The sequence below is a fragment of the Mustela lutreola genome, chromosome 11 (assembly GCF_030435805.1).
Source record: "Mustela lutreola isolate mMusLut2 chromosome 11, mMusLut2.pri, whole genome shotgun sequence".
Lineage (NCBI taxonomy): Eukaryota > Metazoa > Chordata > Mammalia > Carnivora > Mustelidae > Mustela > Mustela lutreola.
In genome coordinates, this window is record NC_081300.1 from 21,447,257 (window position 1) to 21,474,267 (window position 27,011).

Consider the following 27,011-nt stretch of genomic DNA (forward strand, 5'->3'; position numbering starts at 1 on the left):
CATACGGCAAAGAGATCCTATCTTAAAAAGATACGATCTCTTTGGGGAAGAAATTTATCGTTTATCTATCTCTAGGCTTTAAAAGATAAGGAACTGCCTTGGGTAAACTGGCTCTTTTGGGAGGCACCATAACTTAAGGAGGAAATTTAGAACTCTATTCTCCTGCCACATAGGTTTCCCAGAAGTCGCAGATCTGGGCTTCTCTGATGCAGGAGATGCCAACATACCCCATCTAATAAAATTTGGTGAGAGAAATTAACAGTAAAGAATATGGATTCCAGAATGAAAGACCTGCGTTCAAATCCAGTACCCTTGCTCAGGCTAGCTGGCTGGGGTCAAGCTACTTCATATCTTTGAGTTTAGTTTTTCTTCTCTTAAAAATGGGGTTAATACTAATACTTACCCCCATGAGTTTGTTGTGGAGATTCATAATAAATAGCTTCTGGCACAAAGGAAGTACTCAATAAATATTAAGTAATTTATTTTATTTTTTATTTTATTTTTTTACAGTGTACAAGGCATTGGAAGAATTGACTGAGTAATCAGTGAAAACTTCCATAGAACTGACAGTGTTGGGTTGCAGGACACAAGGAGTCTGAAGAGGGATTCAGATGAGGTGAGAGAGATTGCTGGGGTGCAACCATATTGGATCTTAAAAGGCCTTGGGAAGATTTTGATCTTTTATTCTAAGAACAAGAATGGAATTGATGAGTTAAGCATTTTATACTCTGCTGGTTCCATGAAGAGTGAATGAAAGGTGATGAATGTGGGTATTGGGAGCCTAGTTGCGAGAGTATTCTGTAGTATAAAAGACAATGGTTAACAGCTCGAGTTAGAACAACAGTAATGGGGAGGGATTCAAGAGCTGTGTGGAAGGTAAAATCAGCAGCATTGGATGTACTGGAGATGGGGCTGTGAGGAGGATGGAGGCACCAGGAGTGACTCCTGTATTTCTAATTTGCATAGCTGGATGTTTCTGGCGTTGTTCACTAAGATTGTTAATACTAGACTAGAATTAGATCTGTCACGTGTGTGAGAGTGTTGGCAGATGAATATTACGTGCTTGTACCCACTGTGGGGTCTGAGGTAATTCACTCTATATAGACATGTCCAGTGGCTTCTTTATCCCCAGACAGTCATAATCTAATATTTTTCTTCACTTTCATTTCTTTTTTAATTTCTTGAGCTCCTAACTAGATAATTTCATACCCAACTTTGACGAATGGCCTCATCACATAATTTTTCTCTTCTTTACTTATTTCTCCTGAACTTTTTCCTTCCTTTTTCCACATACTTAGTCAGCCACTTTTCAGGCACATCAACTAGTCTGAAGATTTGGGGATCATCTGTTTGTTCTGCTCCCACCTTACTTAGCTCCTCTAAACCCACACTTTGATTTTTCTTAAGGCACTCAACATAATTACCCCAATTAACAGATCAGGCTGTGCCTAAGGCACTTTTCTCTGAGTAATGTATATGCATGTTAAGAAATTTTGTTCTCCTTCTCTCCTGACTCTTGCAAAAAAAGCCCAAGATAAAATATCTTTCCTAACAGCAGCAACAATAAAAATTCCAGTAACAATGAACCTGGGTACACATCTGACCTTGACAATACTGAAATTAATATTCACTTTGCGATTCCACTGACATTTATCACTGAGAAGCACCTTTAATGCCCTTACACGTGCATGCATGCAAGGGGAAGATTGATAATCGCACAGGGCAGAAAACCTAGTTGTCCTCTATCTCCAGGAAGCATCTAAAAGGCTCCCGGTCTGCTGACTGAACCACCCCGAGGATTAAGTTTATTTTATTTTCAGTATTCAAAAGATAAGAAGTTTATTAACCACATGGAAGATTTAGGCTTGCTCCGAGATAGCAGCAGGAAGACAAATAGACTTCAGCAGTAAATCATCTCACAGAAGTTGGACGACGACTTTAAGTAAAACTGAACACAGGGACACGGTGCACTGCCCTGGATCATCAAATGTATCCTTTCTCTTCCCAAGCCCACTTCCTTTGCTTTGCTTTTCAGTGGTCACATACAGTGTCAGGCTAATAGGAAAACAATGCCTTTGACTCAAACATTCAAAGGCTATCGATTATGATGATGTCCATTAATGTGGAGTCAAATAAGTAAAGTAGTGGTTAACTATGAATGCTATTTAGGCAAGACTTTAAGAAGTATTTCTTCGAAGATTGTTAAATTTAACTACTGTATTTCAGTAACTCCTAAACTCAACTGAATATCAGATTGGCCATTTTCCTGATGTCCTCCTACTTGGAGGTACGACAGAAGAGTATTTACATCTAAGTCATCACCATTCAGTATAAATATAATGTGATCCAGGAAGGCTCACAGTAATTTAAACTTTCTAGTCGCCACATTCAAAAAGTAAAAATTAAATAATCATGTATGTTTAACCCAATATGTCTAAAATATTATCATTTCAAACTATAATCAATATAAGATTTGCTAATGTGATATTTCATGCTTTTTCCATACTAAGTCTTTAACAAATAGTGTTTATTTTTACATTTACATCTCAGTTCGGGCAAGCCATACTTCAAGTGCTCAACAGCCACTTATGGTGAGTAGCTACCACACTGAACATGGCAAACGGAGACAGTGCGACTAGGTTAATTCAAGAACTCATGGATTGATATGGGGAACACTTCAATATTTCCAAAGATAGTGGCAAAATTACACTAAATTATAAGAGGGTATAGAACAAAACACATTCAAGGAGCGCCTGGGTGGCTCAGTGGGCTAAAGCCTCTGCCTGCGGATCAGGTCATGGTCCCTAGGTCCTGGGATCAAGCCCCGCATTGGGCTCTCTGCTCGGTGGGGACCCTGCTTCCTACTCTCTCTCTGCCTGCCTCTCAGCCTACTTGTGATCTCTGTTTGTCAAATAAATAAATAAAATCTTAAAAAAAAAAACAACAACACATTTGAGGTGGTAAAATTAATCAAGGTGTTGGTATAATCTAAAATAAGTCAGTGATATGTTAAATCTATGATTACATTTTTATTTTTATTTTTATATTTTTTTACATTTATATATTAAATGATGAAACATAACATCAGAAGTAGCAACAACTTATTTCTGGGAGTCTTAAGTATTTTTTTGTGAAGCTTGCATGAAATACAAACAAACTAGCCCCACTGAAGGATGGAAGTAATAATTATTATTTTTTTATTTCCTCACAAGATTGTGGGACAAGATTTTGAATCAAAGCAACAGACTGCGGGTTAAGATCAAGTATGTGATTTATAAGAGAAAGTAGAAATTATATACTTAGCATGTTCCTCAGCAGTAGTTAGTACAAATCATTCAGATAAACCAGTAACGTTGGGATTTTAAAAAAAAAAAAAATTATCCTATCATAGCTATGTTTTTTGAAGTAATGGGAATTTTAACTCATAAATGTGTTAAAATGCAGTTAACTTTCAATTAATTATTTTTCTATTGCTTTGAAAGAATCATTGCTAGTCTTACTTTGTGCACGCACGCACACACACACATGCACTCGCACATTAGCATTGTGGCAAGAATGGTACGCTAGGTTCAAATCCAAGTATGACAGTGTTAATTTTGACACATTTAACTTTATGATTTCTCTCATGGGAGTTGGGCTGGGCCAGAATTCTTGTTCACAGGATATTTCACAGGTACAGGGGATTGCTATGGGTCGAATTTGTAAGATTTTAAGGTGATAACACACAATTACTACTGTAGGTTGTAGCTGTTAAAATCAGAGCCAACACGTGGCCTTCACTATTTAGGAGGAAATGCTCGTGGGATTTTTATCAACTGAAGATCAAACCAGGGGAATCTGAGCATGCAGTTGGTAACTGTTCTCACTCGTAGCTTCTGCAAACTTCATTATTCAGATGATTCCTTTCACTTAGTTAGTTAAGGCCACCTGGGTGGTTTGCAGTCCTTAATATTCAGAAAACACTATGTCTTACAGCCTACAAGGCAGGATTAGAATTCTGGAGAAAGGAAGCAGGTAGGAGCATAATCATATATGATTTTAAGGAAATGAAGGATGTTTCTTAGTACTTCTTTGCTTGAGAGATAATGATTGAGATTGTTTTTTAAATGAAAAAGTAGTTTCTTCATTAATTAGAAATATATATATATGTATGTATATATATACATACATATATATATATAGACTCATATATATATATATAGATATAGACTCAAGTCTCTGCATTCCAAAGTTTAAAATATATATATATATATATATATTTTTAAGATTTTATTTATTTATTTGACAGACAAAGATTACAAGTAGGCAGAGAGAGAGGGTTTCGAAAGCAGGCTCCCTTCTGAGCAGAGAGCCCAATGCCAGGTTTGATCCCAGGACCCTGGGATCAAGACCTGAACTGAAGGCAGAAGCTTTAACCCACTGAGCCACCCAGGCGTCCCTAAAATATATATATATGTTAGAGTTTGCTCAGTCTTCACTCAGATTACTTGGAATTTCATGTACAATCTGTGTGATTTGTAGGACAGTGTATAGGTACTGGATGGGATACTATCCCCCCCCCCCAAATTCATGTGTACCAAGAAAGGCCTTTGCAGATACAATTAGTCAAATTAAATAAAGTCATACTGTGTTGGGGTGGGCTCTAAATCCAGTATCATGGGTGTTCTTATAAAAAGAGGCAAAGAGACATGAGACATGAGACATGATGGGCGGACTGCTGAAAACTGCTAGCAACTAGGAAGGATTTTTCTCTAAAACTTACAGAGGGAACATGGCTCTGCTAACACCTTTATTTCGGATTTCTAGTCTCCAGAACTGTCATAGAACAAATTTCTGTTGTTTTAAACACTCTAGTTTGTGGCACTTTGTCACTGGAGGCCTAAGAAAGTAATATAGCCAATATGTTCCCCATTTCATAAGAAGAAATTGAGAATCAGAAAAAGTAAGTGATAGGATGCCTGTGTAGCTCAGGTGGTGAAACAGCTGACTCTGGTCTCAGCTTAGGTCTTAATCTCAGGGTCATGAGTTCAAGCCCCATACTCGGCTCCATGCTGAGCATGAGGTCTACTTAAAATAAATAAATAAACAAAGTAAGTGATTTTCTCAAACATACGCAGCAGGATATAGAGAACATGCCAATCTTGAACCCATGTCTTTTGCTTATTGGTTTAGCATTGTCTCCATTTTCAGAAAATAAAAACATAAACAAAAGGGAACACACAATTTTTGCCCACAGAGTTGTTTAACATAAAAACCCAGGATCAGGAATCTAGACACAGGCCTGCTGATGCCACCAGTGCTCTGACCAACCCTGGGACTGGCCTCAAGTCTCTGGATTCCAAAGTTTACCTTTGCAAAATTCCACCATTGGGATCAACAAGGTCAACCTTACTGTATGGTTTCAACATTATGTTTCAGATCATTTGGATAAATGTTTTAGACTTTGGGTACTCTGAGGTAATGAGGGATAAAAGACCCTGCCACACCAAGAAAAGGATAAAGAAAAGGGATGTTGAAAGATAAAAGGCAAACTCCTCAGCTTTGTGGTCTCCACTCGGGCCTAAACCCAGCATCTGCTGGTAAAATTCCAATGCAGTCCCAGAGCGGTAAGGTGATTCAACCTCAGGATCTTCTGTGAACAGACATCTCATTAGAATCCAGTCTCCGGTTTAGTGAACACAGGCAGGGTACATGTCAGAAAACAAACTGGTTCTGGGATAACATTTATTTTGGCACTAACTTGCCCCTTTTGGATCAGTTCCTCAGAAAATCTTGGCAGCTAGCAGACTGGGCTGCAGATCAGAGCTCCTTTTAGGCACTCCTTGCTGGTAGCAGTCACATCAAATCCTACTTCACTGGTCTGTAGGGAGGCAGTCTAAGAAGCAAGCTTCTCTGTGATTGACAAATTTGTGAATGTCTGCTGTGCATGGCGGTGCACACATCCCTGCAGTGCTTTCATTAGGGACATTTGGGCACAGATGTTTTACAGTTTATAGCATGGGGAATTCTTCCATGTTTTTCCAACAATTGTTCAGCTTTACCACTATTAGAAGCTGAATACCACATGCATTTGGCTATTGGCCTAGTACTATGTGGCATTTTCTCTTATTTTTATATTCTAAATACTCGGCACCTTCCTCAAATACAGTCTAACTAGAAAATAAAACCTGCACACATTTAATATTCAAACATAATATGTCAAAAAATAACTCTCGATTTGTCCTAAATGCCCTCCAAGCCAGCTCCTTCCTCAGCTTCTGATCCCAACAAATGGCCCTTTGATTCACTGAGCTTCTGAGGGCAAGAACCTAAGAGGAAAACTGACTCCTGTCTTTTCTCGCATCCTACACCCTCGAGCAAGACTTGTCCCTACTTTCCCAAGGTGTCCTGGATCTAAAACCGAAACTTGAGCTACCAGCATCTCTTGACTGAACTACTGCATTAGCCTCCTCTCTGCTCTCATTCCCACTTGAAAAAGAATAGTAGATTATGCTACTCGCCCCTGCACAGATGCCTCTGCACTGAGGATTAAATCAGCCCTCCTTACTGTGGCTTTCAAGGCTTTTCCTGGCTGAGCCCTGCCACCTGTCAAACCATCTCCCATTCTCTCTTTCCCTTGCCCTCCTGCAGCATGGTCGGTGGTCTTCTCGTGCTTCCTCTCCAGGGCCAGAGTACTTGCTATTGTCTCTATCTGAAATGTCTCCACCCAAAATCTTTGCTGGCAACCCTCCCAATCATTCAGATGTCCCCTTAAAATGCTGTTTCTCTAGAATTTTTTCCTGACTTTCCTTTCTAGAATCATCATCCTGCTCATTCTCTACCCCCTTAAACTTTTTTATTCTTTTGCATATTTGGTTTTTGTTTGTTTATTATATCTCCTGATCACTAGCATAAATAATCACTAATATAATTAATATAAATACCTCATCAAGGTATTTTGTCTTTCTTTTTTACTGCTGAATTCCCAGTACTAGGAAATACAGGGTATCTCATGGGGGCACACAATGAATATCTGTTGAATGAATGAATGAATGAATGAGTGAATGGCATGATAGAATTCCAACAAAGTTGGAGTGAAAAATAAGGTTATGCAGGCTGAGACTGACCCATATGGTAACTTAGGTCAACAGGCTCTGTGCTCTTAGAAATCTTAAGTCTAAAAAAAAAAAAAAAGACTTATGAAATACCCTAAAGAAAAAAGGAGATCATTTCAAACACACATGAAAAACACAGAGATAGAAATGAACAGACTATGTTCAGTGTTAAGGAACATGATTGCAAGAAGAATGGTTAGAATCCAGCAATGGAGGAATACATGATTATAAAAGCTACCATTAATGAGGACTGGCAAAGTACCAGAGATCAGGCTAAATATTTTATAGTAATTATCTCACTCAGTCTTCTGAATAACCTTTTGATGATGTACTGTGATCCATTCTACAGATTTTCTTTTAAGCTTTACAACATTGCTGCAAGATGTCTCTCTTTTACCTCTGAGAAAATGGTAGTTTAATAGACCCTGTTAGCTCATAAGTGAAAAAGCCAGAATTCAAAACCAGTTTGACTTCTGAATTATTGTTCTTTTTTTTTTTTTAAAGATTTTATTTATTTATTTGATAGAGAGAGATCACAAGTAGATGGAGAGGCAGGCAGAGAGAGAGAGAGAGAGAGAGAGAGAGAGATGGAAGCAGGCTCCCTGCTGAGCAGAGAGCCCGATGCGGGACTCGATCCCAGGACCTTGAGATCATGACCTGAGCCGAAGGCAGCAGCTTAACCCACTGAGCCACCCAAGCGCCCTGAATTATTGTTCTTAACCACCTTTCACTCTCCTTCCATTTGGAAGAACTGGAACACCAATTATAGATTTAAATAAGGTGGTAACTAACAAGTTACTTGCATTAACCTTGGGCTCAGAGTTCCACCGGTTTGATAAAAACTCCATGACTATTTCCTCCTGAACGTGGAGGGGCAATGTTTTGACTCTGATTTTAACAGCTGCAATCTAACACAGTAATTGTGTATCATCACCTTAAAATCTTTCAATTTTGACCCATGGCAATCCCCTGTACCTATCAAATATCCTGTAACCAGAAATTCTGACTCAACTCAACTCTTATATTAGATATGATTTGGGGCAACCCAAGGTAGGAAAATTGGGCAGAGATAGAAAAGAGTTTTCATAGAATAGTGACCAGTTATGGGTTTCTTTTCCTTAGGTCTACAAAGTAGAAATAATATCTTTATTAAAACGATACAGTAATGCAGGAACATTGGAGTTAGAGAACAATAGTCACATTATGCCTTTTTGTGTGGCACATAAGATTTATTGTATACTGCAGCAAGCAGAATATAAGCCACAGCAAAAAGAATCTGTAATAGTGAGGTAATTTAATTTGGGTTGAGTATCATATCAGTTTCTTGATGTAATTCTTTCACATTAATATTGCACACTAAAAGACAACATATATATGTGTGTCTAACATATATGTGTATTAAATAGCATTATCTCTTAGAGATTGTAACATATAATGTCATGGGTTTTGTGTTCTAATAATATAACATATATAGGCGTTAAATTCGATAGTACTTGTACACTAATACCTTGTAATTGTAACTTCAGATTTAAAAAAAGAAGAAATAATTTGATCCCACAGTATGATTTAGAACAATGTATCTTATAGATACATTTTCATCAAAAATTTCATCCCTAAATTTTTGGGTATTAGTCTACCCATCTTATTTTACTTCCTATCCTCAATGCCTTACAGAGGCCTGGGCACATAGTAGATGCTCAAAAAATGCTTTTATAGACAGAATAGATTTAAAGAGCCTCTCAAGATGAGAAAAGGTACAAATACAGTGTGTATATTTGTACAGATGAGTAGAGCATACTCTCTTTCTATCCTTGTTTTTCACTAGCCACATTCACCAGCTCTTCATAGACTCAGATGTAACTGAAGGAATCCCATAAAAACACTCAGCTCAGCTGTTTCATATTTGGAGTAGAGTTTTATTTGGCTGCCCCAGCATGATGACAATATCCCTAAAGATGCTCAAGCTCCAGTTTGCTCTAATACAGTTTAACAAGCAACCTACTTTCATTTTTGCTAGGGTGTACAACCAGACTAGGCAATTAAACCCAAAATCAATCTATCTTAGGGGAGCCCTATTTATTCCAAACGGGATACCTACTCTTCTCAAAAACTTCTCATTATTATTATTATATTTAATTATTATATTTCCATGTCCTCTTTCTTCATACTCTCTAATATCTCTCTACATTATAGTATTACTATCTATCTATACACATATAACATAGATAATATCTATAGAAATTAATATAGACAGGTAATATCTACCTAACACAGATATTATAATTTATATGATTTCTACCAAGCAGATAGCTTCTCTAGATATTTGGTTGTACCAGTGGAAGAGTCTTGAATTATGTTTTGTGCTCAGAGTAAAAGAAAATAGTGAGCCAACAGACTCTTTTGGGTGAATGGAACTTAAAATGCCCCACTCAAGCAATAGGTAATCTTTGTCTTTCATCTTTAAATGTGTTTTGAAAGATACTTACATGTCTTTAACCTGAGAAAATATTTAGAGAACTTTAAACAACTAACCAGAGAATATGTTCAGTTCTAGATTCTGTGGGCTTTTAAGAAGAAATCTTTTATATTTAATATCTCAACATTCAAAGAGGATTAATCGTTAATGTTTTTATTGCTCTGTTTAAAGTATTTGCCACTAGACTACTAGTCCTTAAAAGCTATAATAATATCTGACTAGCTTTTGTAGCCTCATGTGCTAGATTAGTGTCTAGATTAATAGAACTGTTTGCAATAACAGAAATGTTCTCTGTGCCATCCCACATGGTAGTGAATAGCATATATAGACCATTGAAGTGTGGCTAATATGGCCTAGGAATTAAAATTTTAGTTTTCAACTTTATTTAAATTTTAAGTGTTTAACAGTTGAAATACAGTTAATGTGCCAGGATTTTGAATTTTGTTTTACTTCAGTGCACCTAACCTTAAATGAACACATGTGACTAATAGTTACTATACTGGACAGTGAAGGTTTAGAACTTAGCACAAAAGAATCATTTTTTTTCTTCCTTTTTTTTAATATTTTATTTATTTATTTGACAGACAGAGATCATAGATAGGCAGAGAGACAGGCATAGAGAGAAGGGGGAAGCAGGCTCCTTGCTGAGCAGAGAGCCCGACGTGGGGCTCGATCCCAGGACCCTGAGATCATGACCTGAGTGAAGGCAGAGGCTTAACCCACTGAGCCACCCAGGGACCCACAAAAGAATCATTTTTGATTGAATGAATACATTCATGAATGAACTACAGAGTGACTTGCATTTGCCTTGAATTCTTCTAGTGTGATTAAACAACCCATCCTCCCAAGCTTCCCTCTAATTCTTCCACTGCTATATTTCATTATAAAAGACATAATACCTCACCTAATTGACCATTAAATCCAAATGGATTACTTAAGTCTTCTGTTGCTGAGGATGCCAAACCATAAGGCTTTAAATGTCTCTCATCTTGTATTTGTACACCTAAAAGCCTGTTTTGCAATGAGGGACCTTTTAAACTACATTAGCATCTGTGTGCTACCAAGAAACGATGGAATATCAGCACTTACCATTATTTCTTTCTATGAGTAACCTATGATTATGCACATGACCGTGCAACTGGATCACTTTTTATTGGATCATGGTCAACTTTCCTTCCACAGTCATCCCAAATAGTTACTCAAATCACCACACAGTGCACTTAGTAATCACAAACCAGCTCACATGATAAAAATAAATGAGCTAGACAGAACTATGATTTACTCAATCTATAGGAACAGTATGAAATAAATATAATTGATATTTACTATCTCGGCCATACATTATATATAGATCAGATTCTCCCAGCAAATTTGAAGCCACCAGCTATTCATAAAATGGCAATGTTGTGATACATTTTATGGGATAATAAGAGTATTTCCTGATCTTAAGACCTCAACATTTAGTTAGGGATGAAAAGATGTATATTGGGTAAAACTGGAGGACAAACTTTTCTATCATAGCCTGGTAAATTACAGGCAGAGGATAATTAGGGGAAAAGTAATAAAATATATAAATGGCTGATTGTATAGTAATCAAGCCAGTTCCAAACTATCAACAAGGTATTATATTAGCCTTATTACCTACTGAGTGTCCCACTTCCTTTGCAAGTGCCAGGAAATAGGGATTATGGTTCCATTTGATCCTGTAAGGGGCAGGGAGTTTCTCTCTGTCGACTGCCTACTAGATGCCAGGTAAGACTCAGAAGTCTCCTATCTGTTACCACATTTCTTCTTCACAACCCGGAAGGAGGAGGAATAAATCATATCTTCAGTTTATAGTTGGAGAAACTAAAGTCTCAAAGATTATGAAACTTGACCTAGGATGCAGGTAGTAATGTTTGGTCAGACAATGCTCAGAGACCTATCAGCTGCCTTCATAACACCATACACATAGAGCCCTATAAGAATGAACGAATGAAGAAATGATTGAATGAATGAATGAATGAGAATATATATATATATATAGTCTCTTTCTGATTGATTTATTTCACTTAGCATAATCCCCTCCAGTCCATTCCCTTTAGAGAATTTTTGATGAGTTCTTTAGTTGTCAGTCTACATATAACATGGCATATACCATTTTTTAGAAATATGTATTTTGATGTGATTTGTTTTTATTCAACTTTGTTGATTACAAATACTATGTGTGTGTGTGTGTGTGTGTGTGTGTGTGTTTGTGTGTGTGTGTATCTCCAAAGAAGGAGGGAAAAAGCAAATATGCCTATTCCTCTAGATGCTATATTCCAAAGTGACTCAACTTGGGGGGGGTAGCTTTCACTCATCTTTTCAGTGTAAATATAACAGACTAAGAATATTACTTATAACTCAAATATAAAAGGGCTTTGTGGATAATTGGGTTGTGGTCTAGCAAATAGGCTTCCCATTCTAACTGAAACCTCTAGCCTGTATGTGGTCCATTTTAACATCCTTCATGATTAAACTGACTTAACAGCATCTTAAAAGACCCCAAATAATAATTCAAAAACTCTCCACATGTGGTATGAAAAGATTAGACAAGTCTTAAGCAGGCAGGGGCTTAAATCGGACCGATAATACAGTGGAGAAATTATACACCATAAAGGCAGGGGAAAGAAGCAAGGGCTGAGCAAAAGGAAGATATAATCGGGGGACATAAACCTTCCCATAAATCAAGCTTTTCTATTCTGCGTGATTATTTCATAAACTGGATCTTGGGCTGTTGATCTCTTTAAATGATTACTACAAAATGTATGCACTTTTAGAAACAGTTGCTGGCTGATTTATATTTCAGACATATTTTCCATTAGTGTTTATTCCTTGAGAATATGGTTTTCATAATAGAGTTGATATTTTCAAATATTATGGAAAACTTGAAATTCAATTTGTATAAAAGCTATGTAATTTTAGTGTACAATTACTCCATCATATTTGGAAAAACAGTGATAAAAGGAGCAACCGAACACACATCCAGATGAGACACATTTTCAAAAGATAAGATCATTTTGTCAGGGAAAGAAATAGAGATAGAAATGTCCCCTCCCCCGAACCTTGCCCTCTAAATTCTGAAATTCCACCCAAATAATAAAATCAGCCTTTGAACTTCGTCTCAAAACAAAGAAGGGGGGAGGGGAAAGGGACAGGGAGGGAAGGGGAGAGAAGGGAGAAAGTGAAGGGAAGGGGGAGGGAGCGGGGAGAGGAGAGAAATGAAGCACAGCATCTCTAGGGTGTTCCGTCTTCCTCAGCAACTGGTACACTACTGAACAGACTTGAAGAAGATGAAGTGTTCCTTATCCTAGACATATTTTTAAATTGCCAAAATGGCATTTTGTGTTAACAACAGAAGATAAAGTACACATGCAGTACCTATTAGTCATGATAACGTAATTTATTTATCCTAATGTCTGTAGTAAAGACAGCAGGTGAGCTACACAGTATTCTTAATCTAAATGAATTGAAGGAGTTGGCTAACTGCTTTGCACATCTAAACGATATTCTGAATGTACTGTTTATCTAGCTGATTTGTTTCTATGTACCTATCCACCGAGTAGGAGGTGAATTTTCCAAGGTAACTCTCAACAAAACAGATTTAGGTCACCATCCAAGTAAACAATGTCTGGCAAAGGAAAGAATTCTTACTCCATACGGTGGTAAGACCAGAAGTGATTTAATAAAACAGTGCTGTTACTGAAGGCCAAAGTACAGTTAGAATCCTAAGGCCATTATCACCGCTGTTAATGAAAAAAATTTAAAGCTCTTTCATGTCACTAAAGCAGAAAGATTCTACATTTCATTTTCTGGGGAAAATATAACTTATATGAGACAGTAGTACTAACAAGCAATGTGCTTTATTCACTCAATCGTTTAGTTTTATCATCATTTATGCTAACTTCTAAGCAAATAAATGCTTACAGAGACAAGCACCCAGTGAGGTCCTCTGCACCAACTCTCAGACTACCTTCTGAATGGAAGACATACAAAGGTCTGAGGCAGCTGTCTTTGAAATACACATATTTCAAATACAATGTGAGGCAGACACAATGTGATTTGGGCATACAAAAATAACTAGACATTATACCTCAGCTATCACAGGTAATGGGGGCCACATGTAAATCCATGATTGAGATGGTAATATTTCACTTAACAACTTGTTACAAGCTCCCTTACTCTACTTGCTTTATTATTGTTACGCATTTAGAATATGTGCTTCCTCAAGAAGCTTCTGAGATCCCTAAGTGCTGTTATTTCATTACACACATATGCTTTTCTAAGGTGCCTCAGATGTCAGGGAACAGTACTGGGAACATAGCAGATGTTTATTCGACAAAATTATAAACTGAATTATGGCATTTTTTTAAATAAGTTAAGGCCACATGTGTAATGCCAATAATTACTGTCTGATTTTCTTTTTATTAATGATACTAAATACGGCAGAGAATGTTATATGATGAGTAGTAGTTTCATGAAATGAGGCATTATTATTAGTTGGTATCCTTTCTTTCCTGTGGCTTGGAAAAACTGGCATAAAAGAAAGTGATTTTAAAAAAGAAAAATCCTCTTGGAATTGATTATTTAAGCTGGAGACAGAAACAATGAAATTGATAGAAGAAAAAAATAATGTTGCTCAGTCTTAGAAAACAAGGCTGACTACTTAGGGTTTTCACAGAATGTAATGTAATCATGTCTAGTCAGCCTTAAAATGTACACTAAAACAATTCTATGGAAAACGTTAAGATTAGGAAAGTAAAGAATTCAGATAATTCATAGAAATTGGATATTTTGAAAATGAACATACTTTTAAAGTTTAAGTTCTAGCACTAGCAAACTGAATGAAGTTTTCCATTAGAGAACTTTTTCTTTTTTGTATTTAAGTTCAGTTAGCCAACATATTGTACATCACTAGTTTTGATGTAATGTTCAATAAATCATCAGTTATGCAGAACATGCAAGGCTCATCTCATCTCGTGCCCTCCTTAATGTCCATCACCCAGTTAGCCCCTCCCCCACTCACCTCCCTTTCCACAACCCTCAGTTTGCTTCCGAGTCCAGAGTCTCTCATGGGTTGTTTCCCTCACTGATTTCTTCCCATTCAGTTCTCCCTCCCTTACCTTATTGGCCTCTGCATTATTCTTATATTCCACATATGAGTGAAACCGTGTGATAACTGTCTTTCTCTGATTGCCTTATTTCACTTAGCATAATCCCCTTCAGTCCATGCCCTTTAGAGAATTTTTGATGTTTTTTAATTAATACATACAACATGGCATATACCATATTTTTAGAAATACGTATTTTGAGTGTTTGTTTTTATTCAACTTTGTTGATTACAAATATCAAATATTCATAAAAGTTATTGATTCTCTCTCTATATGATCTATTAAGAGTAAGTCAATGAAGAAACATAGTAAAACATAGATATTATGAAGTGGAAATTGGCATTATTTAGTGATTTAAGTGCAAACATTTAAAAACATTCTCAAGAACAGAAACTTGGAAGTAGAACCAACCTCATTCATGAGCATAACAACCAGTGATGTTGTGCAAAGTCCTGCAAGGAATGAGGTTTAATACCCTGTTGTAGCTTCTGGATCCTGCACAGGAGCCTGTGTTTCCTATTATTATCTGAAACCTGTACATTACTATGCCTTTAAAAATGCTGAGGTTTTATTTTTGTGAGGCAAGTATATCTAAGATTTGTACTGTTTAGGTATCTCCCCCACCCCTAATAAATATTTCATTATAATTCTTTATCATCTTTTCTTGGCAACCTTGGCTAAGTGGGGGGAAAAAATGTAGATTTTGCCAAATATAGAACATGATACCAGTACCCAGACTACCTATCAGAGGGTAACTGCTCTCTCTACATGATGATTTAAAACATCCAAGAAGTAGGGGCACCAGGTGGCTCCACTGGTTAAGTGTCTCGCTTTAGCTCAGGACATGATCTCAGGGTCCTGGGATCAAGCCGGGCATATGCTCAGGGGGGAGTCTGCTTCTCCTTCTCCCTCTGCTCCCTCCCCAACCCATGCACACATACACTCACTCTTTATCAAATAAATAAATAAGATCTTTAAAAAATTAAAATACTCAAGAACTGACATAATGCAAAGATTATTTCCTCATATTTACCAACTAAAATATTTCTAATTAGTATTTCACCTTCTTCCAAAAGCATATGAGATGATTCTGAAATGAAACATTGTTTTTAAAATGAGCAGGAATCTGAGCAGAATAGTATCATTCATAAAAAGAAAAAGGAGTAGATACAGCTAGGTCTTCAAATAATGTAGTTTGTTATAGGTAGTCACTTCATTTACACTTTAGATTATAATAAATTTTTAACAAAATAATGCTGAAAAACTGTTCATCCATAATCCATCTTTTCAAATAACATTAGAAGTTTGTAGGGAAAAAAAAACACAAAACTTTATAAAATAGATATCCTTCAAATGTATAGCCTTGGAGCTATTTTATAAAAGTAGAAATCACTGAATTATCACATGGTCAAAGAATACTGAACTGCTTTACTTTGGGATGATATAGCTTAAAAGAGGGATTTAAATTGGAAGATAGTGAGATTGGCCAATAGAGATTATCCCTTTCCCTTTCTTGAGTTGAGATTGGCAGTTGGAATCTCCTTAAGGGCATCCAGAGTACGTTTAAGTTCTTTAATGGGTCCCTGTATTTGGAAGTCCCATGTGGTTGATCTCTCACCTTTGGTGTTCTTCATAAACAAACTTGGGAAACCTAAAAAGTCAGTCGAAGGCGGCTGAAACCTGATGCTGATGATAAAGGCCTATTCAGCAGAGTCCATCAGTCACTTAGGAAGTGAACTTGGAAACTGTATGGATGGATTAGGCCTTCCTAGTTGTTAATTTTCCATGACGGCCTAAGTGGGGAGGCCATTTTGTTAAAACGTTATCTTACCTTTAAAAATCCTCAAGTTAAATATGTTCCTTCCAGAATTATTCCTTCCATTTTAACCTTAATTTCTAGGAGAGGATTCAAGGAGATTGCCAGCAAAAAGAAATACTTTCTAAATGTGTCTTTCTATGTTTATACTCACACTCAGGCTGTGTAGCCACTTTGATGGGTTGAGAACTCTCTCCTGGTCCCCACTCATTGTAGGCCACAACTCGGAAGGTGTACATGGCTTCTGGCTTCAGGTTTCCCACGGTAAGCTGAAGGGACCCAGGCTGGGATGTATTCAATGCTCGTTCCCTGGGAAGTAAAAGTTTCAGGGAAAGATTATTCTAACATCAATGCTTTTAGCCAAACTTTTATTTAATGTGCCAAAGCAGTGAGGTGGACCAAGGTTTGCTGACCATTTCATGCTGTTTTTGCTATAAATCGAGGCCTCTGAGGTTTATTGTGAAAAGCACACTGGAAGGACCCACACATAAATACTGCAGGATTTGGGGGGAGCTCAAGTTTATGCCATCGCCATGAAACTTGCAAGTGAAAGTCTTTTCCCTCAACACTTTACAATTCAGAATGCAAAACTCATGACAAAGAGCTATTAAAATAAGAAGAAACATCTGGAATGTAGACAGGAAGATGCATTTCGTAAACATCCGGCTAATGCTAGAAATCAAGGTCTCAATTATTCCACAAATCGGTCTTTGTCAGTGTTGCCAACAAATGCATTTATGCATTTTCTCTCATTGTAGGAAAGGAAAAGACAGATGCTAAGTGCTGCTGTGCACAGAGCTTGAGCTCCTGTGGTTAAGTTAAGTGCAATTAGTGAAGGAGGGTGGGTTCCTTTCTACGTGAGGAGAAACTGCAACACATGTCAACTTGCCTTGTTCTTCAAGCCACATCTACATGTGTCCAATCCATTTCCCAACCAAAACCTTCCTCAGTTGTTCCACACAAACAAATTAATGTGCTGATCCTGGTGCAACCGGTAGTCTATATTAGGAGAGGGCAAGCTCTCCCGATATAGATGCTAACATAGAAGAAACAATAGCTACTAAAGTGTTCTTTAAAGATACACATGATTATAGACATTTGTATCCTCCTTGGTTTCATAGAATTGACTTGGGTGAAGAAGGAACTCCTGAGCTACTCAATTGTTTGTTAAGGTTTCTATTTCTAGATGGTATCTCCTGCATCTTAGTGGGATAGGATGCACATTTTAACTTTGCAATTTGGTTTTATTTTGTCTGGGGAGATACTTGAAACCTAGTTTTGTCTCAGGGCAAACAAGTTTCCAAAGAGAAAAATAAAAACAAACTTTTAAGGGCATTGATGGTGAATCTTGGGCATGTATGCAATGTGAATTTGACAGATATGACAGAGACTGGTTGATTCATCATCAAACCCATTTTTCTTCTTAACATGCTTGATGGGATTTCCCAGCCACTGTGAGGTCTAGATGAAGCCATGGGACTCGGTCTACCCAGTGAGTCTGAGTGAATTCCTCATGTTCTGATTCCGGGCCTGGCCTAGTAACGTGTTTACTTCTGTGTTCTCCTCCTTCACCTAGGAGCTTGAGGTAGACAAGCATGGTTATGTTGGCAGTTATATATTGATGACAGAGGAGTCAAGGAGAAACCATAAGAGACTCTTAATCTCACAAAGCAAATTGAGGGTTGCTGGGAGGTGTTGGGGGAGGCATAGGGTGGCTGGGTTATGGACACTGGGGAGGGTATGTGCTATGGTGAGTGCTGTGAATTGTATAAGACTGATGATTCACAGACCCATACCCCTGAAGCAGATAATACATTATATGTTAATAAAACTATTCAACTAAGAAAAAAAAAAAAAGAATCAAACAGTTTTGAGTCATTATAAATATTAGGCTTTGTTTGTTATGCAGTTAGTGCTGTTTTATCCAGTACTACTAATAATTAAAATATATACCCTGAGTGGTTACCAGAGTCTAGGGGGAGAGAGGAAGAAGTTATTTAGCGGGTACAGATTTTTAATTGGAGAAGATGAAAAGTTCTGGAGACAGAGAATGGTGATAGGTCTTTGAATGCACTTGATACCACAGAACTCCTTACTTAAAAATGGTTGTGTGTTATATATATTTACCACAATAAAAAACAACCAAACAAACAAATAACCCGTGTGAATCTTAATATAGCCTAAGGTTTAGATAGTCCTTAGGAGTGCTCTTTTTAAGTTGCTACAAGGCTGAACTGTGACTTATGGTGGGGGCTGAGGATAGGGCAGAGTTTGGGTGGGATTTAACAGAAAGTAGGTAGGGGTAAGACATCAGATAATGCTCCCATATACCACACACCACACTGCTCTATTCTATCCACCTAAGATTATTTAGGCCAACAAGTTGCTTTGGGAAAACAAAACAAAACAAAAGAAAAAAAAAAAAACAATGAAATCTCATAATCAAGATTGTACGCCTTGTGGATATATGGATTTTTGCAACTTACTTATTACTCTTTAGCAGAAGAACTTTTAGATACATTTCATCATGCAGACCTTTTTTATAGATAGGGTGATTTTATCATCATTTTATAGATGCAAAGGTATTTGGAAGACAGCATTTTTTTTTCCCCAAAGGACTCATAGTGGATAGCAGAGCTAAAAACAGAATCTGGGGCTTCAGCTTCTAAACCCAGTATTGATATCACTCAACAATTGTAGGGAAAGAATTGTGGGGCTATTTGGGTCATGGGCACTTTGGGTAGAAGACCTGAGTTTCCAAAGGAGTAGAAGGAATGCTAGGCATTCAGAAACCACTGTGAGATGAATCTGTCCCCCACTCTGATATCTTTTCTAGCCATCCATGACAACATAGTTGTTATTGAAGGTCAGATACCAAACTTCATGGGTATCTGTGAAGAAAGAGCTTTCATAGTTGACTTTATTCATATACTACTAAAGAACCGAGGTAAATGAGATGTGTTCTGGGACATGCTGACATAATCTCTTCAGCAAGTGTTCTTCAAAGGAAAAGAGAAAATAATCAAGAAAATTTGGGTAAGCCCATGTAAGAATGTCCAAGATCATATAATGAAAATATCACTCACATATAAAAGTAGATGCTGGATTTTATTATGAGGGAGGGAGTTTTAGGTACCCATAATCTCTATCAGCCTCCAAAAAGTATTCCAAATTAATAATAGTCCAGAAAAAAGTATATTCATTATATGAACAATTGATGCTTCCTCCATATTACATTAAATGTGAACAAAGCATTTTCTTAAAGATTTCTTATTTATTTATTGGAGAGAGAGAGACACACAGAGAGAGAAAGAGAGAGAGTGAACATGAAAAGGGGAAGGTCAGAGGAAGAAGTAGACTCTCGGTGAGCAGGGAGCCTGATGTGGGACCAGATCCCCGGACGCCAGGATCATGACCTGAGCTGAAGGCAGTCGCTCAACCAACTGAGCCACCCAGGCACACTGAACAAAACAATTTTAGAAAATACTTCAACAGTAGCAATCTGGAAAAAAAAAAATTTAAGCAAATACAGTGTATTTTTTCTTAAATACCGTCAACACCACTCTATCCCTCTGCTCTCATCACATGCTAGTACTGCCCTGGATTGACCACTATTTTCTTCAGTGTAGGCGGTTAGTGGCTTAAAACAATGATTTAATATAAACATTTCAAATGTATGTGCCTCTTTTCAGAAATCTGCTCATTTTATCAAAGTGAGTTTGCATCAAAATGCTTTGGAAGCTGTAGGTGCATTCAGCATTCTTAAGTCTGGAATTGTTGTTTTGACTTTCTTATTAATTTATCTGGGCCTGGTTCCTCAGGTGCTGATTGGGGCCATGAAAATGTTTAACTCACAGAGTTTTTCAAAAACTAAATGAGAGGGGCACCTGGGTGGCTCAGTGGGCTAAGCCTCGGCCTTCAGCTCAGGTCATGATCCCAGGGTCCTGCAATAGAGTCCTGAATCAGACTCTCCGCTGGGCAGGGAGCCTACTTCCTCCTCTCTCTCTGCCTGTCTCTCTGCCTACTTGTGATCTCTGTCTGTCAAGTAAATAAATAAAATATTAGGAAAAAAATAACCAAAATTAAATGAGATACTGTATAAACCACATAAGGCAAGAGGCAGGTTGCCTGGGAATCAACATGGAGTTTCATATACGTGATAGTTATTGTTGTAATTTTTATTATTATAAATATATATATATATATATATATATATATATATTTGAGGAGAGAAATTAAGAGGTGCAATCATAAAATAAAAAAATATATCAATAGATTTCATTGAGCTCTATGGGTCTGCTCCATTACTCTCCTAAAACAAAACACTTTTAAAAAATATTTTTTGTAAGATTAATTTTGTTTTCCAAGAGAAGTTAAATTTTAAAAGTGGGCATAACCAGAAGTATTGAATAAGTTCCAATAATGGAAACAGTAACAACTTTTAAAGGCAGAGGCTTCACTGACAGCAAACTGAGAAGGAATTGGTGTTCTCTGTGTCCCACAGGGTAGCTGAACAGCCCTGTGAAATGTGGTGTCCTTACTGCTAGTGCCTGGGCTTTGTTGCCAGGCTGCTCTGGTACTTCCTCGGGTCCTACAAGGGGGTGGGGGGTGGTCTTCAAACTGCTAGAGGCATACTAAAGCATTCTGGGATACGGGCATTTCCTGCCTGTTGTCCTTCACAGATTTGTATGGTTCAAGCCCCAGAGATTCGCAGGCTTTTGATCATTCCTTTCACGCTTTAAGAGTTCAAAAATAAAACATCACAAATCTTTTCCCAACAAGTAAGTCACACCTAAGTTTGGAAGAGCAATGTATTACTCTGTGTTTCTCTCGTCTCCCAATAAGCCAATGGCAGCCACCTGAAGTGGTTATACTCTCCAGAGTCCTCACTTGCACCAACTGGTAATTAGGATTTTCTCTCTGTGCACTCTGGTCCATGCTCCTCTGTCAATGGGCAGGTAAACACCCTAGGGTCTGAAGAACAGAGACCAGTAGTTGTCAGGCGTTTGCCCAACGACTGGGAGGGCTGTTCTGCCTCTTATTGTACCAACTACCCTTGGAAAAGCAGCAGGGGACCAGACCAGCTGTCTCTTGGTGAAGTTCTCTCCTCTGACTCTGAAGACATAATGTCTTCAAATTCACAGAGCTCAGAGGCATGGTCTGTGGCATCAGATATATTGTCAGACAAGGCTTCATGACTTCCCTTCCCTTCCCCGGACTCTGAGTGGGTAGTGCGTGACTTGGGCAGGTTCAAAATTAGTTGACTGAACTAAAGGGAACAAGTCACCTGTGCTTTCTAGAATCCACGCACTATAAATCCATAAACTGAAAATCCACAAAGAATAATAAATAAACAAACAAACAAACAAATAAATAAATAAATAAAGTCCGTTTCCTTCTGCTGGTTGAACACAACTGTGGGCCACTTGCCTTCTTTGACCCTTACATGGAGACCAAGAAGAGTTTCCAAATAGGAGAAATTTCTTCCTTGTAAACTTGAGTTTACTGGAGTAAAACTTTAGGTGCTTTAGATCACCTGGTAGAGATTTCTTAGACAATACTATCTATGTTCTATAAACATATTCTTGGGGTGCCTAGGTGGATCATTCAGTTAAGTGTCTAACTTAACTGGATCTCAGGGTCTGAGACTGAGCCCCTTGCTGGGGTCATGCTCAGCATGGAGTCTGCTGGTCCCTTTCCCTCCCCCTTTACTCCTCCCACTGCTCTCTTTCTCTCCCTCTCTAAATAAATAAAATCTTTAAAAAAATAAATAAAAGCAACTCCACACTCTGTGACTTAATAAAGAGGATGCTGCTGCTTTTCTGAGATCAGATGGTGAAGTCTTAGGTGCTGATACATTCTGAGGCACAAAGTCCAAGATGGCATCATAGAAGGCATCCTTGTACAAGTTGCATTAAGACCTAACTCCGCTTAGGCTGTATTCTTCTGTGCCTGACATCCAGCCCTGCTCTGGTTTGTACTTACAATGTATTGTATTAGAATAATAGCTTTTTCTGGGTTTTTGTTGTTGGTGGTGGTGGTGGTGATGGTTGGTTTTTTTTTGTTGTTGTTTGTTTTTTTTTTTTTTGATCATTGATCTTCCCAGTTCTTTCTTCTATTGATTAAGGATGGGCATACTCTTCTAACATCTGTAGTCTGTAAACTCCATGCCCCAGACTTTGTGCTGGCTGCCATTCTATGGTTAATACATCTCAACTCCTTGTGACAAGGTCTGAAGACCATCAAGATGAGGCTCAAACATTTTCACACTTATCTACAACAACTAACCCTGCCCCACAATGCCATATCCATCTCTACTTCTTGGTCTGTTGCCATTCTGCCTTTCATTAGTTTGGTTTTATTTTGTTTTATTTCAATTATCCTGGAGTTACCGTTTCCTGACTTACAGTTCCTTCTCAGTTTGGCAAAAGCTTGTTCATTTCTCAAGCCCAATCCAAATAAAATCTCTTGACTGAAGCTTTCCTACTATCATGTCCTCTGATTCCAGCAGCATTAAATACTCTCTTTCATGCTTTTGCTCTTTTGGTTTATAGATCTTTTGTAGCACACATCACATTGTATTACTAGGGATGCCTGTCTTTCACTCAGTTGTGAATTTAGAAGAAAAGCCATATTCCACTCACATTTTCACTCAGCATATGTACCCACTGAATATAAACATGACTATGTTGCTGGTGCTCAAAGATTTTTAAATGAATATGTAAATAAATGCAAAAATGTTCATAGAATAACTGCATACCATTTCCACATAGTGTAATCTCCACAATGTTTAGAGCGCTGGACCTGATTCCAGTTTTCTATCCCATCTTAGCTGGGTGGCCTTTGGCATGCCACTTCATCTTCCTGAAGATATTTCGCTTTCATCATTTGAAAACAGAGTGGGATCTACTCAAAGTAGCCTTTCTAATCTAATAGTCTTTGTTGGGAATAGAAAATTGTGTGCGGATGTGTGTGTAATTGAATTCAACACTTCTGTATTTACATTTCAGAAGTAAGTAGACTTTTAAAGATTAAGCATGATACCGTTTCTTACTGGATCATTTGTAACAACATGTCTCTAGTATACAAATTAAGTAAACACATATTGTCTTGCCCAAGTGCACCAGGGAATTAACATTTAGTTACAGCTGTGAGGTGAGCAACTAATGTTGTCTTGAGGTATCAAACACCTAATTAGTTGCTTAAAGGGGGGTGAGTTACAGTAATGGTACTTTATAGAGAAGGAACTATGTTAATTTTAAAGGAAAGATTTTTAGCATCCACGTTTTATGTACTCTGCTTTCACTCTGATTTTTTTTAGTGACAACAAAAATGGTGCAATGATGAGAAGATTTCAAAACTGAAATATGGTGTCTACTAAAATAAGGCTCAAAATGACAGCAGCAATAGCTTATCCAGCGCTACATTCTTTATTACCCTAGAGTCATAGAGTTTGAAATCAAGAGCTATCTTGAAGGACAACTGGGTTCACAGGTGACTTGCCAACAGTTAAAGCATAATGGAAAATGGAGATCATTTAGTTGGTCAAAGGTATTTTGACTAAATTTTGGCTAAAAATTGCTTTTTTTCTTGAATTGTTAAAAAGCATAGTCTGAGGCACAGACTTTTAAAAAATTTTAATTTTCTTTTTTTTTTTTTAAGATTTTATTTATTTATCAGAGAGAGAGGGAGAGAGAGTGAGCACAGGCAGACAAAATGGCAGGCAGAGGCAGAGGGAGAAGCAGGCTCCCTGCTGTGCAAGGAGCCCGATGTGGGACTCGATCCTAGAACACTGGCATCACAACCTGAGCTGAAGGCAGCTGCTTAACCAACTGAGCCACCCAGGTGTCCCCAAAATTTTAATTTTCAATTTTCAATTTAATTTTCAATTAAAATTTTTAGCATCTAGTAAACATTCAAGGGACTAGTTATGTAACAAGTAGCTACTGCAATAAAACATTAAAAAAAAACTATCGTTCATGGAAAAAAAAAAAAGCTTTTTGTTTCAAATTGTTAATTTTATTTAGTTTTAGTCTCTGTCCCTAATAAATATGACTCAGTTCTGGGTCCTTTTCTTGCTTTTTTTTTGGGGGGGGGAGTTTGGGGGGGGAGGTTGGGGAGCTGACCCATTTTCTCCTTTGAAACCTGCAGTTACCATCCATATGCTGACAAAATATTGACATATTTACATATTTCTGGCCCAAACTTCTCTGAGCTCTAGCCAGGTTCCTTATTCCAAAGGCCCTACTTACATTCCCACTTGAATGTATGCAAAAAAAAAAAAAAAAAAATTGTCTGAAGCTGAATTTATGATCTTCATTCTCAAGCCTGGGTCTTCTGCAGCACCCTAATGTCAGCAGCTTACCCTCCCATCTTTCAATTTAAATAAGCCCGAAAACTAGGAACTATCCTTGCAAACATCCATTGTCTCACCATGACTGCCAATCTGTCAGCTGCTATCAATTTTGCTTCTTAAATATCTCTAGAATAATATTATTTCCTCTGCTCCGTCTCCACTGATCCACCATCCTCTCTCACCCGGACTTTTGCAATAGACTAGATAGTTTCCCTGCATCCACCGGGATGACCACAGGGGTCTAACTTCCACGCTGCAGTTCCAGTCCTCTTTTCAAAATACAGACCTGATTATGGCCAGGACATTATGCACACATGTCTTCTCTCACAGAAGCACATTCCTTTCCTTTAGAGCTCTTAATTCAGTGTGTAGTTATATATTCCTCAGTGGAATGATCCTCCCGACATTATTAAACTGCCTCCAAAGAGGCTGTTGGCTTCTGTATTATTCTCAACACAGAGCTGGACACATAGTCAACTCATGAGTGAATAATGGGTCATTCATTTGTATATGGCTTTTATAGAGGGCATGTTTTATTTTTCCGTATACATTAAGCCGATTGGAAGAATTAAATCACTATTCTCTTACTCAATGATCTAAGGACATTTCGAGGTAGAAAGGACAGGGCTTTACATTTTTACAGAGAAGCAGAGTGAAAGGGGGGCTAACTTGGCCAGGCTGTAAGCCAGGACCACAGTGTGGAGCTTTGGATTCTGAGTCTTGTTCTCTTTCCTTCACAACACCCTCCCTTCATAACGAGCTTCATCAGCTGCACAGCCCCAGCACTAAAGAGCAGGGAAGGAAGATGTAAACACCGTGTTGGAAATGTAATGCACGATGAATTCTAAGATGAATCCTCCATGTCAATCACGCAAAGGCGGCCCTCTAATCCTGAGCAGGGAGCAGAGGTTTTCTGAGGCAGCACAAAGCAAAGTAACGCATACCGGGCTGCAAGTTGGAAGGCCCAGTCCCACTTTTGTCCTGCCGCAGAATAGGCATGTGACCTTGAGCAAGTCAGGGGCTATCTTGGAACCTTCCCTGCTTCATTTGCAAAGTGAAGATACCAGTCCTTTATCTGCCTACCTCACAGGGTTATTGTGAGGATTAAATTGAATGATGCTCATAAAGTGTTTTAATTCTCTCTTCTGAACTCCCACAGTACTTTAAATGTATGTCTTTTAGGGGATATCTTTTACTTTGTATGGTACCATGAAAGGTCACTGGACTAGAAACCTTGCATTTAAATCTTTCTTCCAATATTTACTAGTTGTGTAGCTTCTTAGCAGTGGTATTTTTTGTTTTGTTTTGTTTTGTTTTGTTTCAGATTCTCTGAACAGAGTGAGGCATGCTGATCAGTAAAATGGAAATTATCATACCTGCCTTATCTGAGGATCAAATGGGCTAACATTTATAAAGTGATAAAGTCCTCTGTACATATACACCTGTATTTCATTGCTCTCCATTTCTAATACACACAGTCATCCGCACATAGCACTGGCTGACAAGAACGGAGTGCTTTTGGAACACCAGGCAATAAACAAATGTTTTAGGCACTAATGATTTCTGAAGTCATCCTAGGCTTACATGTCAATTATGATTATTATCCCATATGCAGGATCTATCTCACATGACAACCACACAGCTAGTAAAATTCTGAGCCAGGTTTGAAACCCATGCAGTTCAATTCCACAGCAACATTACCTTAAGCTTCTGGCTACCCTGTGTCACACTCCATAAGTGACTTTAGATTATGAAATGGGAAGTATAGTGTTCTATACATGTCCAAAAAGTTTGCTACTGTGTCTATAATTGCTAAAGAAATGACACATACCAACTTAGCAATTAAGTCAGAAAGTTACTGGAAAGAAGTCTATGGAAGAATTCATGTCATAATTCTGAAAATATAAAAAACAAAATAAACAAAAAAAAAACTCTGATTCTCTTCCAGGTTAATCTGTGAGGAGCAAGTCAGTCCAGTGACTAAGAACACCTGCATCATATCCTGGTTCTACCACTTACTAGCTGTGTATCAGAGAAGAAAATGTCTTCTTTAAGCCTCATGTGGATAATGTTTTATTGTGAGGATGAAGTAAGACAATTTATGTAAGAGATGCTTCCCCTGACATCTGGTACAGTA

At 37.8% G+C, this 27,011-nt stretch overlaps 1 protein-coding gene and 1 long non-coding RNA gene across 2 annotated transcripts in view; one reads left to right on the forward strand and one right to left on the reverse strand.

The window, feature by feature from the left end:
- On the forward strand, positions 1–26,998 carry LOC131811408 (uncharacterized). The gene is made up of 3 exons (XR_009345923.1): positions 1–245; positions 511–616; positions 26,823–26,998. It is a non-coding gene; the product is annotated as an uncharacterized LOC131811408 (long non-coding RNA).
- Positions 1–27,011, reverse strand: part of DCC (DCC netrin 1 receptor) — a 769,602-nt gene that overhangs the window by 310,534 nt on the left and 432,057 nt on the right. The window contains exon 8 of the mRNA XM_059139941.1: positions 16,673–16,827. Within this exon, the coding sequence (XP_058995924.1) occupies positions 16,673–16,827 (155 nt within the window). The remainder of the gene's footprint in view (positions 1–16,672; positions 16,828–27,011) is intronic.